This window comes from Protopterus annectens, chromosome 1.part0 (assembly GCF_019279795.1).
Source record: "Protopterus annectens isolate FY-2018-M chromosome 1.part0, PAN1.0, whole genome shotgun sequence".
NCBI lineage: Eukaryota > Metazoa > Chordata > Ceratodontiformes > Protopteridae > Protopterus > Protopterus annectens.
The window spans coordinates 1,852,852,422-1,852,868,150 of record NC_056725.1 but is presented as its reverse complement, the minus strand read 5'-3'; the positions used below and the strand labels follow the sequence as shown (position 1 = coordinate 1,852,868,150).

At 44.2% G+C, this 15,729-nt stretch overlaps 1 protein-coding gene across 1 annotated transcript in view; it reads right to left on the bottom strand.

Moving 5' to 3' along the window:
- RICTOR (RPTOR independent companion of MTOR complex 2) overlaps window positions 1-15,729 on the bottom strand; it is a 3,179,211-nt gene that overhangs the window by 1,948,190 nt on the left and 1,215,292 nt on the right. Inside the window, exon 19 of the mRNA XM_044069875.1 lies at window positions 14,139-14,185. Within this exon, the coding sequence (XP_043925810.1) occupies window positions 14,139-14,185 (47 nt within the window). The remainder of the gene's footprint in view (window positions 1-14,138; window positions 14,186-15,729) is intronic.

Here is a 15,729-nt window from a genome sequence, read left to right as displayed (position 1 = left end):
TACCTTTTTGGCAATCTTTGGATTGACGGACAACTAGTAGTAAGCCAAAAGGAGATTTATGCTGAACCTGTCTGCAAAGATGTTGAGCCTTGAATGTTGACCAGATCCCATGAACAACCTTCTGTTGAAAATGTCCCCCCATCCCAGAATGGAAGTATCCACTGGGACTCTGGCTTGGGGACAGAAAAGAAAGTACAGTTTTGTACCTACCATAAATGTAGATGTCCGAACTGGATAGCATCTGCAGTCATAACAAATGGGTTGTCCTGTCGTCAAGCAGCCCTTCGGTCGGCCGGATTCCAAAGTCTGGGTCCGGCTTCGGCTGATGTCGCACTTCACCCGACGTCATCTCTGCTGGTCTTCGGGTATAAAGGCATCAGTCAACGCCATTTTCCTCAGTCTTTCTTGCCCCAGATGCCTGTTGCCCTCTTGGAAGGCTAAATTTTGGATAAATGCCAATGTTTCCAAAAGGATAGAAGGCAAACACAAAAAATAAGCATGTATGTACATAAATACAAACAAATACACCATAAGAGACTCCCCCCCCCAGCTAGCTATTAGGAGGGTAAATACCCTAGGAGTACCACAGAGGGGAAGGAGGGAGGGTAATCCTGACTGCAGATGCTATCCAGTTCGGACATCTACATTTATGGTAGGTACAAAACTGTACTATGTCCTTCATGGATGCATCTGCAGTCATAACAAATGGGTAGAATACCATAGCCAACTAGGGGAGGAGGAAGAAGAAATTATGGTGTGGTTAGGATCCCTTGCAGTACAGCAGTGGCAAACCCTGCTCAGGATCTAGAATACAGAGGTAAATTATAATGCTTGGCAAATGTATGCACGGAGGTCCAAGTAGCCGCCTCAATAATGTCCTTGGTTGCCACTCCTCGTAAGAAAGCTGTGGTAGTGGCTGTAGCCCTCGTAGAATGAGGCCTTATGTTCTGTGGAATTGGTTTTCCATGGTAGGAGTAACAGAATCGTATGCAATTTCCTATCCATTTGGAGATTGTCTGTTTGGAAATTGCTTTTCCTTCCCTTCCTGTTGCATAGGCTACAAAAAGCTGGTCAGTTTTTCTGTTACTTTTGGTTCTGTCCAGGTAGTAGCGTAGCTGTCTATGTACATCTAAGGTATGCAGCATTCTTTCCCCTCTGTTTTGTGGATTGGGGATCAAGGTAGGTAGGTGGATTGCCTGGTTTAAAGACACTCTGGATACCACCTTAGGCATAAATGTAGGATTAGTTCTCATGGACACCCTATCTTGATGGAAGATTAGGAAGGGTTGTACTGCCATTAAGGCCTGAAGTTCAGAAACCCTCCTTGCTGAGGTAATTGCCAGTAGGAAAGCAGTTTTCCATGACAGGTGCTGTAGATCTGCTGTTGCTGCTGGTTCAAACGGAGGGAGTGTCAACTTTTCTAGCACAAAGTTCAAGTCCCATGCTGGTAATGGTGGTTTTCTAGGAGGTTTTACATTCTTGATCCCACTGAGGAACTGCCTGAGTAGAGGATGTGAAAAGACAGGTGGATCAAAGCTGTATTCTGCTGAAATAGCTGATGCATGTATCTTGATGGAGGAATAAAACAGGCCTGTATGTAGAAGCTCTGCCAAATACTCCAGAATGTTAGCAATATCTATACTCGACACATCTTTTCCTCTTTCAGCACTCCAAATGACAAACCTTTTCCATTTTCCTGCATAGTTCCTTCTTGTTGAAGGTCTGCGGGCTTCAAGGATAATGTCTTTAACCCTTTGGGAAAGAGCTGGATTAGTTGCAGCTATGTGATGTTCCAGGCAGTCAGTTGCAAAGTTTTTAGGTTTGGATGCATGATGCTGTAGTTGTTCTGAGTTAACATCAAAGGCATCAGGGGTATTGTCCACATTTTCTCCCGAGACATGCTCCTCGGCAATGGGTACCAGTGTTGTCTTGGCCAGTTCGGAGCTATCAGGATTATCCTTGGACGTTCCTCCTTGATTTTTAGCAATACCCTGTGTATCAAGGGAAGAGGTGGAAATGCATATGCTGTCAGACCTTTCCAGCTGAAGGAGAGCGAATCCACCTTCCAAGCAAGTGGGTGGAATGTCCTTGTGCAGAATTTTTTGAGCTGGTGATTGAGAGGGGAAGCGAATAGGTCTATTTGTGGCATTCCCCATTTCTTTATGATGTTCTTGAAGATGTCCGGGTGTAGCATCCATTCGTGAGCATCCGAGGTGGTTCTGCTTAACATGTCTGCTAGAGTGTTCTATTTTCCCGGTACAAATATTGCCTGTAACTGGATGTTGTAGCTGAGTGCCAGATTCCAAAGGTCCAAAGTCATTCTGCATAGGGGGTATGAATGAGTGCCTCCCTGCTTGTTGATGTACCACATGACTGTGGTGTTGTCTGTCCTTATCATCAAATGTCCTTCTTTGAGGAATGGTCTGAATTTTTGGATTGCCAGTTTTACTGCCAGCATTTCTTTTTGGTTTATGTGCAGGTGCAGCTGGTCCTGAGTCCACAATCCTTGTATGCATTTGTCCATCATGTGCGCCCCCCATCCTAGGTCTGAGGCGTCTGTTGTGATGGTTTGGCTTGTTCGAAAGTTGTGGAAGGGTAGGCCTGGGTTTGACTGGCATGCTTGAGCCCACCATAGGAACTCCTGTTTTAGGCATGGGATTAGTGGTATTTCTGCTTCTAGACTGTGCCTGTGTTGGGACCATAAATTCTTTAGGTACCACTGTAGTTTTCTCATATGCAGTCTGGCATGTGGGACCAAGATTATGCATGATGCCATGAAGCCCAAGGCCTGGAGAACTTTTCTTGCTGTTAGTTTGTTCTGTTTTGTTAATGCCAAGAAGTAAAGAGGGAGTTCTTTTTGTTTTTCTGCAGTTAGGAATGCCATTTGTTTTACTGTGTCCAATTCCGCGCCCAAGAATGTTCTTGTTTGGGATGGTATCAGCCTTGACTTTTGTAAATTGACTGTGTATCCCAGGGCTTGTAGCAAGTAAATGACCCTTTGTAAATCTGTTGTCAGCTTGCATTTGTTGTCCGCTTGTAGCAGGCAGTCGTCCAAGTATGGATAAATTTGGATTCCCTGTAGTCTGCAGTGGGCGATTACTGATGCCAGGCATTTTGTGAATACTCTGGGCGCAGTAGATAAGCCAAAGGGCAATGCTGAGAATTGATAATGCTCTGATCCTGCAAGAAATCTGAGGTATCTTCTGCAATTTGGTCGAATGGGGACGTGCAGGTATGCCTCCTTGAGATCTAGAGTTACCAGCCAACACTCCTTGCCCAGCATGGGAAGAAGTTGCTGTAGGGTCAGCATTTTGAATTTTGGGACAATGATGTATGTGTTTAAGATGGACAGGTTGAGAATAGGTCTCCAGCTTTTTTCTTTTCTTGGTACTAGGAAGAGTCTGGAGTAGAATCCTTTGCCCTGTTCTGTTATTGGTACTCTTTCCACAGCTCTCATCTTTGTTAATTGCCTTATCTGTTGTAGAGCTTCTATTTTTGATTTGGAGGCAGGTTTGGCATTCCTCTTTTGACTGGTAAGGTGTGGAAGTGGAACCGGTAGCCTTGGTCTATGGTTTGCAAAATCCACTTGTCTTTTGTGATATAGTGCCAATTTTTCGAAAATAAGGCTAACTTTCCGCCTAATGGTGCTGCTATTTGCTCCCTGGTAGGCGGAGTTAGAGCCAAGTCACTGTGATTGTCCTGTTGTAGTGGTAGTGGTCGTGTCTGTGCCTCTGTTATTACCTTGCCACTGTCGTCCTCTGTAGGCACCTCCTCTGGATTGATTTCTGCCTCTGGAGAGTCTATTCCTGCCCCTTTGGGATCTTGTGGAGTCAGGAAAGGACCAATTTTTGGCAGGCCAGTTCCTGCTAAACCTTGGGGGCTGAACCTGTAAGAAATCTTTAACTGTTTGTACAGATTTTGCCTTTTCTTCCATTTTCTTCATTATCTCCTGGGCAGGTGTACCAAATAAACTGGCCTTATCCATAGGAGCATCTAATAGCTTAGCTTTAACATGATCCGGTAAGACCTGCTCTTTCAACCATGCAGGTCTTCTTATCACTGTGCCAGTCATGGCTGATCTAAATGAAGCCTCCAGTGCATCATAGCCACATTTTAAGGAATGGTTACTAACCTGTTGTATGTTATTCACCATTTCTAATACATATTTCTTATCTATAGATTCATCAGAGGTTAGTTTTTTAGTTAACTGATCAAGCATAAACTCTTGGTATTGGATCATGTGAAACTGACAGTTTAAAGCTCTAGCTGAGAGAGTAGCAGAAGTGTAAACTTTTTTACTCCATCTGTCTAAAGACCTGGCTTCCCTTTCTGAAGGAATAGGGTTTTTTGCTGTGGTCGAGGCTACTGCCTTAGGCCCCTGGGAAATAGTTTCGGGGTCTGCCAGTGGGGCCTTGTATAGGTGGTGGTGAGTGTCTGGTACCCTGTAAAATCTATCAGGTTTGGCAGGGGCTGGAGGTAAAGAATCAGGAGCAGTGCAGACATCATTAAATGCATCATCCACAACAGGCAAGCAAGGCAGACAGTAAGAGTGGAAATCTTTATGAGGTATTTGTTTCCCACAAGTTAAACAGTTATTGACTTTTTCTGACATCGGCTGAGGCAAGAAAGAGTCCCCAACGGGGTACTTAGCTTTTTAGAAGTCTTCGAAGTAGTATTCGGTAGTAGTAATCTCTGGATCTGACCGACTGGCACTTGCGAACAGCTTCTGCTTGGCACGCGGCAAGAAAGACTGAGGAAAATGGCGTCGGCTGATGCCTTTATACCCGAAGACCAGCAGAGATGACGTCGGGTGAAGTGCGACATCAGCCGAAGCCGGACCCAGACTTTGGAATCCGGCCGACCGAAGGGCTGCCTGACGACAGGACAACCCATTTGTTATGACTGCAGATGCATCCATGAAGGACATCAAAAGGTCACCCCTGCTGTGACCAGTGCTGAGTCCAACCACCACCAAATATGGCGGCAACAGATGTTTGTCAGAAGTACTGGGTAGTCCACTGGATGTGTGATTTAAGACCTTTGAACTGCAACAGTTCATTCTAACACTCTCATGTGGAACTTTGATAGAGGAACAAGACAGACAGCACCCCTGCACTACCAGGCTATAACTCATACCACACTTTTTGACCATGTAACCTGGACCGAAACACCAAAGGCAGAGGTGTGTCCATATTCATTAAGGATATCCACACCTCCAGGCTAGTTGCTCAACATAATGCATCCGAGGTTATCCAAGTGCAACTAACTCTGGGCAAAACTGCAATCCAAATTGTAGCTTGCTACAGATCCCCCCCACCATGCCCCAGGATTCCCACTTCTCTTTTCTTGATGTACTGGAAAATATTAGGGTTCAACCAAGTACCCTTATAATGGGCGACTTCTACTACCCCACCATTAACTGGGAAAACTACTCGTGTACCAACTCCTTAGCTCAATGCTTTCTGGAATTCATAAACTCCAATGTCCTAGATCAACTTATCCACACCCCCACCAGGGGCAACAATATCATAGACCTAGTCATTACCAACATGAGTGACCGGTGTTCCACACCTGAAGTCAACTCCTCGTTGGTCCGATCCGACCATAAGCTAATCATCCTCGATATCCACATCCCGCCCCCACCCCCCATTAAGGAAACCACAGTAAAAAAATTCTCCAAAGCCAACTTCATGCTTCTTAAGACAGAAGTGGTGAACTTCATGACACCCATGCAGATGGACAATACAGTTACAACTGCTGAATCCTACAGAAATGCACTCTATAAGCACTTACATGAGTGCATGGATCGTGCTATCCCAAACAGAACCAAGACGCTATCCTCCAAAAAAAGGAAGCCAATCTGGTGGTCCCCTGCCATAAACAAACTGTACAAAATCCCAAGAGTGGAGGAGCTCCCTGGTCAGCCTCAGTAAGAAGATGAGATCCCTTATAAGATCCTCCAAAGCTAGCTATGAAAACAAAATCGCCACTAAATCCAAGGACAACCACAAAGCATTCTATAGTAATGTCAAGAATCAAGATGGCAACACCCAGACCTGCTCTGAGTTACAGCACAAAGGCACGAAAATTAGAGAGCCAACTGATATTGCCAACATCCTGGCAGATCGGTTCAGTGCTAACTTTACCCCTCTCTCACCCCCTAAAGGGCCCATTATCTATATACAGGAAGAATGCAGAGTCCCTGTAATCACAACTATGCAGGTAAAAGCTGCACTCTCTAAAGCCAAAAACACAGCATCCATGGGACCGGACAACATCCCAGGCTGCGTTTTACATGAACTTCAGAACGAACTGGCTCCCCACTTAAGCACCATGTTCAATAATAGTCTCGCATCAGGCTTTGTGCCTACTGAATGGAGCACAGCAACAGTTATCCCACTCCACAAAGGGGGAGCTACCTCTGATCCCGGGAACTATTGACCTATTAGCCTGACGATCCTGGTCTGCAAGGCCATGGAACGTATCATCATTGAACTCATAAACAAAGACACTGGTAACCTCCAAACTCTGGATCCCACCCAGTTCGGGTTTGTGAAAGGCAGATCATGCCTCCTGAACCTGATCGACTTCTTTGAGGCAGTCACCAAAGCCGTGGATGAGGGTAAGGTGGTTCACACAGCCTATCTTGACCTCACCAAGGCTTTCGACACCATCCCCCATTCTGGAATTATAGCTAACTCACTAAACTAGGTATAAATCTTTACATCACAAGATGGGTTGGCAACTGGCTCACTGACAGAACTCACGTTGTAAAAGTTGCAGACTCCAAATCTGACCTCAAAACAGTGACAAGTGGAGTACCATAGGGTTCCGTCCTGGGATCTCTCCTGTTTGGTATCTATTTCTCTGAAGTACAGGCTAACACAGAAGGCCTCTGGCTAACTAAGTTCGCAGATGACTGCAAACTAGGAGCCACAGTCAAGTCCCCAAATGATGTGGACATCCTACAGAAGGGCCTCACTGAGACAGATGCCTGGTGTCAGAGCCATGGCCTCAAGCTCAATGTCAAAAAGTGCAGTGCCATCCCCTTTGGTAAAAACTCTGTGCCCATGAACTACAACATAGACAGCAATCTACTTAACACTGAATACGTGACAAGAGACCTTGGGACCCAGGTGGACAGTAGTCTCTCCTTTGATAGTCACATCACCACAGTAGTCAGGAAGTCCTTCTACGTGGCACACCTCATCATAAAAGGGTTCTCATCCAAGAAAAAAGAGGTCATTGTTCCCCTCTACTCGTCACTCATTAGACCCATTATAGAGTACAATGCCCCTTTTGGAATGTACCTCAAGACATCTGCAGCAGTTGGAAAGGCCACAGAAGTACCACACAAAGAAGATTACTGTCCTCAAACAAATGCCCTACACTGACCGCCTCAAAAAACTCCAGCTTTACTCCGTAGCATATCACCTACTCCCGAAGTGATATCTGCCTAACATATAAACTATGTCAAACCCAGAGCTGTTGGACATGCTACACCTAAAAAAATCCCAATCCCTCCGAGCTACATGCTCTAGGGACCTAAACCTTGTCACCACAATAAACTGGACATGCTGGAGGGATAGATTCCTGTCCCAGAGACTTCCTATACACTGGAAGAAGCTACTCATCTATGTCAAGCAAAGTTCTTCATTAGCACTCTTCAAGAAAAATCTTGATGAGTGGATGGGAAATAGGAAACACATCCCGGGGATCACTTCTGTGTCTCTGCTCGACAGTGGCACAGAAAAATAACTTTCTTGGGTGGCGTAATCCATGGAACCTTGCTGGCTAGGCTTACATAGGCCCTTGGGCCGACAGCCTAGTACCTACCTATGAACCTATGATAGATGCTGCCATATGCCCAAGACGACGTAGAACTACAGCTCCGGAAGGTTTGGGATCCTGAAAAATATCAGATGCCTGCAGGGGAAGGGAAGTTAGTATGGATGACAGAAGCTTGTCTATCTGAGTGGCCATATCTAAATCATCATTATCAACCCCCTTTTACCCATTTTCTACATGGGGTCAGGGTGTCTTGCCAACTGTCATCATCTCTCTCTAACTCTCTCTCAATTCAATGCCACTCTCATACCTTCTTCGGCACTAATGCCTGATTGTCGCATCTTTGCTGGATGTTCTCGTTTTGACTTACCCTCTTCCTGCCTGTCCCAAATCTCCATCAGATTTTCTCCTGCTTTTCTGCACGTGTGCCCAAACCACTGCAATCTGTTCTCTTTGGCCTTTTCTGCAACGGCAGCTACTTTGGCTTCTGCCCTTATGACCTCTTCATCTGTTCCACAGTGTGCATCCTACCACCCATCTCAGGCACTTCATCTCCATCACCTCCATCTTCCTCCACTGGTCTGGCCTTATTGCCCATGTTCCTGTATTATACAACAGTACTTGTCACATCGCTATTTTTTTGGTACACCTTACTTTTCAGCTTCACTGGCATTCTTCTATCATATGATATCCAAATATCCTCCTATAAATTCCAACACTTGCACTGGTTCAAGGCTACTTCTTTTGGGGTTCACTGTAATGCCTATGGGCAGACACACATAAAGTAAGGAGTCTTGAGCCTGGGTGAGAGATGCTTTCATGGAAGTGGTGAGGAGCCAGTCATCCAGGTATAGAAAAATGCAGAATCCCTGCAGCCTAATCCAAGCTGCTAGTACCATCATACATCTAGTGAACACCTGGGGAGCTGTGGTGAGACCAAAGGACAGAGCACAGAACTGGCAATAACTGGCCCCCAGCTGAAAGCACAAAAATCTCCTGGACTGCCTTGCTATCTTTGTGTGATGGCAAGCATCCTTAAGATCTACCGTGCACATCCAGTCATTTTTCCTCAAGAGAGGTAGAATGGACTGCACCATAACCATCCAAAATTTGGCCTCACTGATGAAGCGGTTCAGTTTGCTGAGATCCAGAAGTGGTCTGAGGTCCTTGTTTTTCACTGGTCTGATGGGATCTCTTGGATGACTTGGTTGGCCAGCAGTTTCTGGATTTCATCTGCTGCATCCCTTCTCTGGCAGGGTGGCATTTCTGGAAGTGATTTTTGAGAATCCTTTAGAGAAAACAAAAAGGAAACTGTATGCCCAACTAGACACAACTCTCAACACTCATGCACCTGAGGTGACCGCATCCCATGTTTCTGGGTGGGCAGCCAAGCAACCCAGACTGACACCAAACAGCAGCATTCTTGAAACCATTTGGGAGTGTTGAAAAGGCATCCCAAAGAAAGCTCTATAGAAGCCTCAGGTCAGCAAGCCACCTCTGATGCGTGGACAGCATCTGTTATGGTTACTCCCACTGCTGCAGGAGGAATCTTCCCAAGGAGTGCCCTGGAAAGGCTGAAGCACATTACTAAAAACCGGTACTGGGCCCTCCTTTTGATTCCTGAAATAGGATCACTGAGGGGAGGCAAAACATGCTCTGACAGCAGACCGTCTTTCAGTCCTGTCCACTCCTACCTAATGTCTCCTTGACCTTTGGGCCAGAAAGGGAAAAAACATCAAATGAAGCATTGGCTAAGGACACCTTAAAGCAATCTACAAAACTGCAAAAATGCATCAAAGCATGACAGTGCATGGCAATGCCAGTACCTGCTAGGTAAGATATCCCATCGGCCACACTAGACAGCAGCCTCACAGAGGCATTCATGACAGACTGCATGGTTGAAAATTGAGCTTCTAGAGTCTTCTAGGTCTCTGAGGGCTGCTGAGTCTTCACAATGGCTGACAATTAAGCAACAGAGTCTCACTGAAGTCTAGTCAAATTACCTAGGTAGTTGAGTGCATACAATGCAAAGGTTGCCAAAGCATACACATACTATCCCAAGTGGTCCAGAGCCTGTGGCCCTCTCTGTTGGATGGATGGACCAACTGACTCTTCCCAGATATATCCTTTTCACGGCAGTTGTAACCACAAAAGCATCAACCCTTGGGCCCTTACTCCAAAGGGATCTGTCCTTAAGAAGTATCAAATCCTATCAGCCTTCCTAGGAACTAGTTCCACCCCACAGGATTCCTTCAAAGCACTCAATGACACTAGGTCTATAAGGGTGTCCGGTGAAGGATTACACATGACATGGATGGGCCTATGTCAAAGGCCTCTAAAGGCATAGACACCTCTAGGGAAGGTGTTTTTGCGGTCCATCCACCATGCTGTTTCAATAATTCCAATAAATTGCCAAAAGATGCATTGTCATGGAGTGATTTCAGGGAGTCCTTCCCTCCATCGAGGTTAGTGTCCTCAATTACGGATTCATCAGGCAAATCTAAGTGTTTCCTCTTGCACTTGCTCTTACTGTGTGCCCTCCACAACATGTGAATCAGAAGGAGACACAAAAGAAACAGGGGGGCTCTGCCTGCAAGAAAACCTGGGTACCTAAAGTTGTGAACTGTCCCAGAACCAGCTGGTGCAAATCCGCAGGCCCAGAATTATGGGAAAGAGAAGGATCCGAAGCCACTGCCAAAGTTTCTCTCTTTGGATTGGGGAAGATCCAGTCTATAGTGTTGAAAGCCAAAGTTGTCAACCAGACCAGACACTCCTCAGATCCTGGCACCTGAGTAAGACACCAGCATCCAACACCAACTTGAATGGCTCCAACGCAGAGATCAGAGAAGATACGTCAAATGCAGAAGCTCCAAGGGTCAAGGACAATTCCAAAACCTAGAATGTCAACCCTGACCATGGATTCGCAGCCCCGAACCCATGGTTCTGACAATACTGGAATTAAGAATGGCAAGGAAGGAGTTAACGCCTGACGTTGCCAAGCCATTGGTGCAGATGGGGGGGGGGCTAGCACAGCTGGTTCTGTAAACCAAAGACCTGAAGGGTCCAGGGGAAGAAAAACAGTGGCCAGAGCCAAGACCTCAGGCAAAGGGGAAGACAAGGCTGGGAGGATTTCTAGTTGTATCTGGGTCTGCCAAAAGGATTGCATCAGCTCCTCCAAGTCTGACAGCTTAATGTTTTTAAAAGTTTTGGTGGACCAGGCAGATGATGATGCCAATGGAGGCTTGGAAGACTTCTCTACTGGGACTGGATCTGAGGAATGGATCTGAAAAGGACAAACTCAGATATGGGGCAGGACAGAGGAAGTCCCCAGACAGAATTCTGATGGTGTGTTAGGTGAGAAAGGCAAGAGCAACCTGCCCACCAAAGCTGAAGGATCCTTCAATGGGAAGAGACTGGGGATGCTTTGGACACCTCTAGTACAGGGGAACTGGGCTCAATATGAGGTGCCACACTCAAAGATGTCAGAGATGGCAATGCTGAAGGCTGGTGAGCCTTTGGCTCTATCTGGCAGATGAAGAAGATGGTTTGCAGTCCCTTCATTCTTTGGAACGAGATTTCGGAGTCTTGCCCTGGGACTACTCTTTTTCTCTCTTTTTGTATCTCTCAATAGGAGAAAAAGATGAAGAGGCAGCCAAAGGTTTGAGCATCCCTTTAAAACTAGTTCAGCTCAACATTAACCATCATTTGTCTACTGTGGTGATGAAGGCATTCTATGTCACTCACCTTATTAGCAAAGGCATCGCCCCAAGAGCAAAAGAGATTATAACTTCCCCTGTACTCGTCCCTCATCAGGCTTACTACTGAATATAATGCTCCCTTTGGTCTGTACCATGACAGACACCTGCAGCAACTTGCGAGACCTCAGAAATTTCTAAGAAAATTCCAGCTCTCCAACCCATACCTTGTATGGACAGACCATACTCAGTAGCATATAGCCTACTTAGAAGCAACTTATGTCTAGTTGACAGGGCTTCCTCTGACCTAAATCTAATGGAAATGCTGCACATCCATAAGTCAAATGGGACTAGAGTCACCCGTTCCAGGGACCCCAATCTAGCCTGCAACATAAACAGGACCTGCTGGAGAGGCTGATAAATCTTTCAGAGGATGCCACACCTCTGGAATAGGCTTCCAATCCATATCAAACAGAGCACCTCCATGACCCTGTTTAAGTGCAACCTGAAAGACTGGATGAGAAACCATACATTTCTGCCAGAGATTGCCTCGTCTTCTCTCCTTGACATGGATAATCCTTGCAAGAAAAACCTTGGGCATAGACAATATCTCTCATCTAGTATTACTGGGATTTAACAGCTAGGCTTGTAAAGACTCTTAGGTCAAAAGCCTAGTAACATCCTATGAACCTATGCATTGAATGCACAAGTCGCAAAAGCCACAGAGGATGAACAGTCCATATCTAAATGGACAGCACCCTGACAGTATACACATCGATCAGATGCATCCAGTGGTGACAACTTGTGTCCACACACAACACATTTCTTGAACCAGACTTCTCTTTCTCCATAGCAAAATTTTCTATTTGTACTATCAGAGTAGAAAAAACTCTATACAACAGAAAAGCACTACTACAATACACACAAACAGAAAATAAATCACTTATCTAAGGATAAAACTATGATCTAAAGAGACACGACAAAACTACATAACCACACTATAGAATAGAAAAAGCTATTACTAATATTACATATACACTATTTTTTTTATTAAGAAGGCAGCGTTGTCGCCTCACAGCAAGACATTGTCTCGTTCAATTTTCAGCTAGAGCGTCTTCTGTATGGAGGCATGCGTGAATGGGCGTGCCTTCGTTGAAGGTTGTGCGTCAGGGTTGGTAACTCGGCACGTAAAAATCCACTACCAAACATCAGCGGACCAGAGTTCCGCTGTGGTGACCCCTAACTGGGATAAGCCGAAAGACACAACAACAACAACAACAAGAAGGCACCAGACAAAATGGTGGAAATACCAGGATAGAACATACAGAGAAAAATTACTAACATCCAACTATAAACTACCAAGTTAAAACCTGAACCATAACAAACACACAGCTAACTGAGGGTAGAAGAGAAACATCAAAAACCCTATAGCTGCCCCAAAACAGATACAGTCAGCAGACCTTGAAGGACCACAATCCGCTCTCAAAGTTGGCAAATGGGATCTGAGGAGAGAAAATGAACAGATATTGTAGGTAGAGGAGGCAAAGGTCTATTCTAGCCCTGAAGACTCAAAGATGGCCAGTGTCACATATAAGTCAGATCTGATAACTGACAGGCTGAAAGTAGACTGAAAAGACAACTTCGGATCCACCTTTCTGAGTGAGAGAAACAGAAGACACTTCAATAACTAACATAGAAAAACAGTCAACAATTTCAACAGTGATGATGACAGTTTGGGCTGAGAAAAGTATGACTTAGCTTTCATTAGCAATGTCATCAGATTCATCAAGGGGGGGGTCAATGAGCCATTTTTTCACAGTCAAATCAGCACCAACTAAGTGGATTTACCAACAATGGAAATAGAAACCCCCTTGGTCAGAGAGCTAAACAACAAAAAATACATGAGACATTGTTTCACTACCACAGGATATGGACAGAGTAGAACAGACGCTACTGCCAAAGACGCAGATTTTTTCATCTAACAAGTCAACTACTAAGAAGGAAAGAATAAGGATGGCCATTGGGTAAGCCTTCTAAGTAACACCAAAATATGTCTGTTTTATATTGTGAACACTCCCTGAAAAGTAAAGAATTTTTTATGACAGCAAGTAGTGCTGTTTGACTGCTTTTAATTTCCTGCACAGAGCTGCTATTAAAATGCTTACTAAACTGATAGAACAATGATGTCCTCTCAACTCAAAATAAATTAATTCATTAAAAAATAAATAAATGGTGCTCTTGCTTAACTATCTCTAAGTCACAGTATGAACAGCAATAAATCTCTGACACTTTCAACACAAAAACGGTTGACTACAGAGAAATGAATTACACTATCATGTTTTTGCTTTCCCGTCTCATTCCTTATACTTCCCCAAGTCCAGTCTGCTGTACTAAGTGTTTCAATAAAGTTAACATGGGAAAAAGAAGAATTAACGCAAGTACCTGCAGTTCTGCATAAATAAAATTCAACAAAAAATGCACAACTAACACAAACCTTTCATTGCCAAGAAACCTACAATAGGTCAGTTCTTCTTTGAGAGTTACTTAGAAAAGCTTTGCTTAAAAAAGTGACACCTGGTAAGCAGAATTTCTGTTTATTTTTACCTCCTGAGACTACCACAAAGATGTTCTTTATGCGTCAGTTTCATTACTCACTTTTGCATCTGCTCATCCTTGTAATTCCGCAGGTTCACATTTGGCCACTAAAAGTAAAGCCAATATCGAAAATTAATTAAAAGACAAAAGAAGAGCAAGACAGTTTTTCTCCAATCTTTCCCAGCTATCATCTTACAGCAGAAATATTACAATCCACTGCATATGCTTCTTCAAAATACCAACCTATGCAAAGATGCCTAGACAACTGCTGCAACTTAAGTTTTTCTGAATGCCACACACAGAAATACCAAATATACTACATGAACAGATCTCACTGTTGACATCTAGCTGCAAACGCCAACCTAGAAATATGTGCATCCAACACATTATGCAAATAACCTTTCTTTACGCATAAAACAATAAAGTAAATTTAAAAATTGTTAAATTATGAAACAGTTGTGATTCAGTTCAATTAAAGAATAGTTACAATCAACACATTTTCATATAACCTTAAAATGTTTTACAGCACTGTTCCATGTGTAATACATACACAAGCAAGGACCACTCATATTTAATGAGCAACTTACTGGGTAAAATAATGCTGAACATAAAAAAAACCCTTCCCAGAAGCCCCAGTTCTCTGTTCAGAAAAATCCATTTTGATTTAATCAAAGAGCATGGAAAATATATGCATACAGCACATTAAAAGTACAGTTACGCAATATCTTACCATAACAGCAGATGTCCTTCTTTTTACTAATGCAGTATTCATTACCTCTGGGATCTCCACCAAGCACACCCCTACATCCAGCCAGTATACCAGTCTTTACCACACAGGAGGGTTATAAATGAAATGTATACTCTACTTGCAAGCATACGGCATAAAGCTGATGTATGAATGCTCCCCAAACAAGAACTAAAGTGTCTCAGTAAAAGTAAGTATACCAGGCGGTGGGTGTACTGTACATAGCGATAGACGTCCAGTCAGCGATCAAATGATCGCGCGGCCGTCAGGCTCAGAATTTTCCAGAGTAAGGCCCTATCCCTAAAGACAAGACGATCCAAAAAGTCCTCAAACTTGCAAAAAAAAAATATGTACAAATACAACAAACAAAATTACAAGTACAAACCTCACCCCAAAATATATAAAAAGAATACAGAGGGGAAGGAGGACACAACCACCCCACGTACACAGAGGGTAGGATCCTCGGTAGGTACAATTTATGAGTATTGGCAAAAAGCACATATGTTCCAGAGGGTACATTGGGTCAGTGTGAACAAAACCTAGATGCCCAGGACATTTAACATTGAGTAAGGCTGCTGCAGAAGGGAAGCAGAGTGGCAAAACATAAGGAAGAAAATAATGTAGAAAAAACCAGCCTATAGACTGGGTAGAGAGGAAGGTGGCAATGCTTAGCTAAAGTATGCTTAGAGACTCAAGTAGCTGCTGCTGGGTATCGCCAATTAGCCACCTGGAAGAAGGGCCTAAGAAATGGGAAGAGCCCTAGTGGTATGGGAGGCCTAAAAAAAGCTTAAGCCTTAGTGGAGCCATGATGGTTTGCCACAAATGCAATGCAAACCCAATCCCACTTAGAAATAGTTGCAAAACAACAGGCCTGCCCTGAGAACTTCCTACAAACTCAAAAACAAA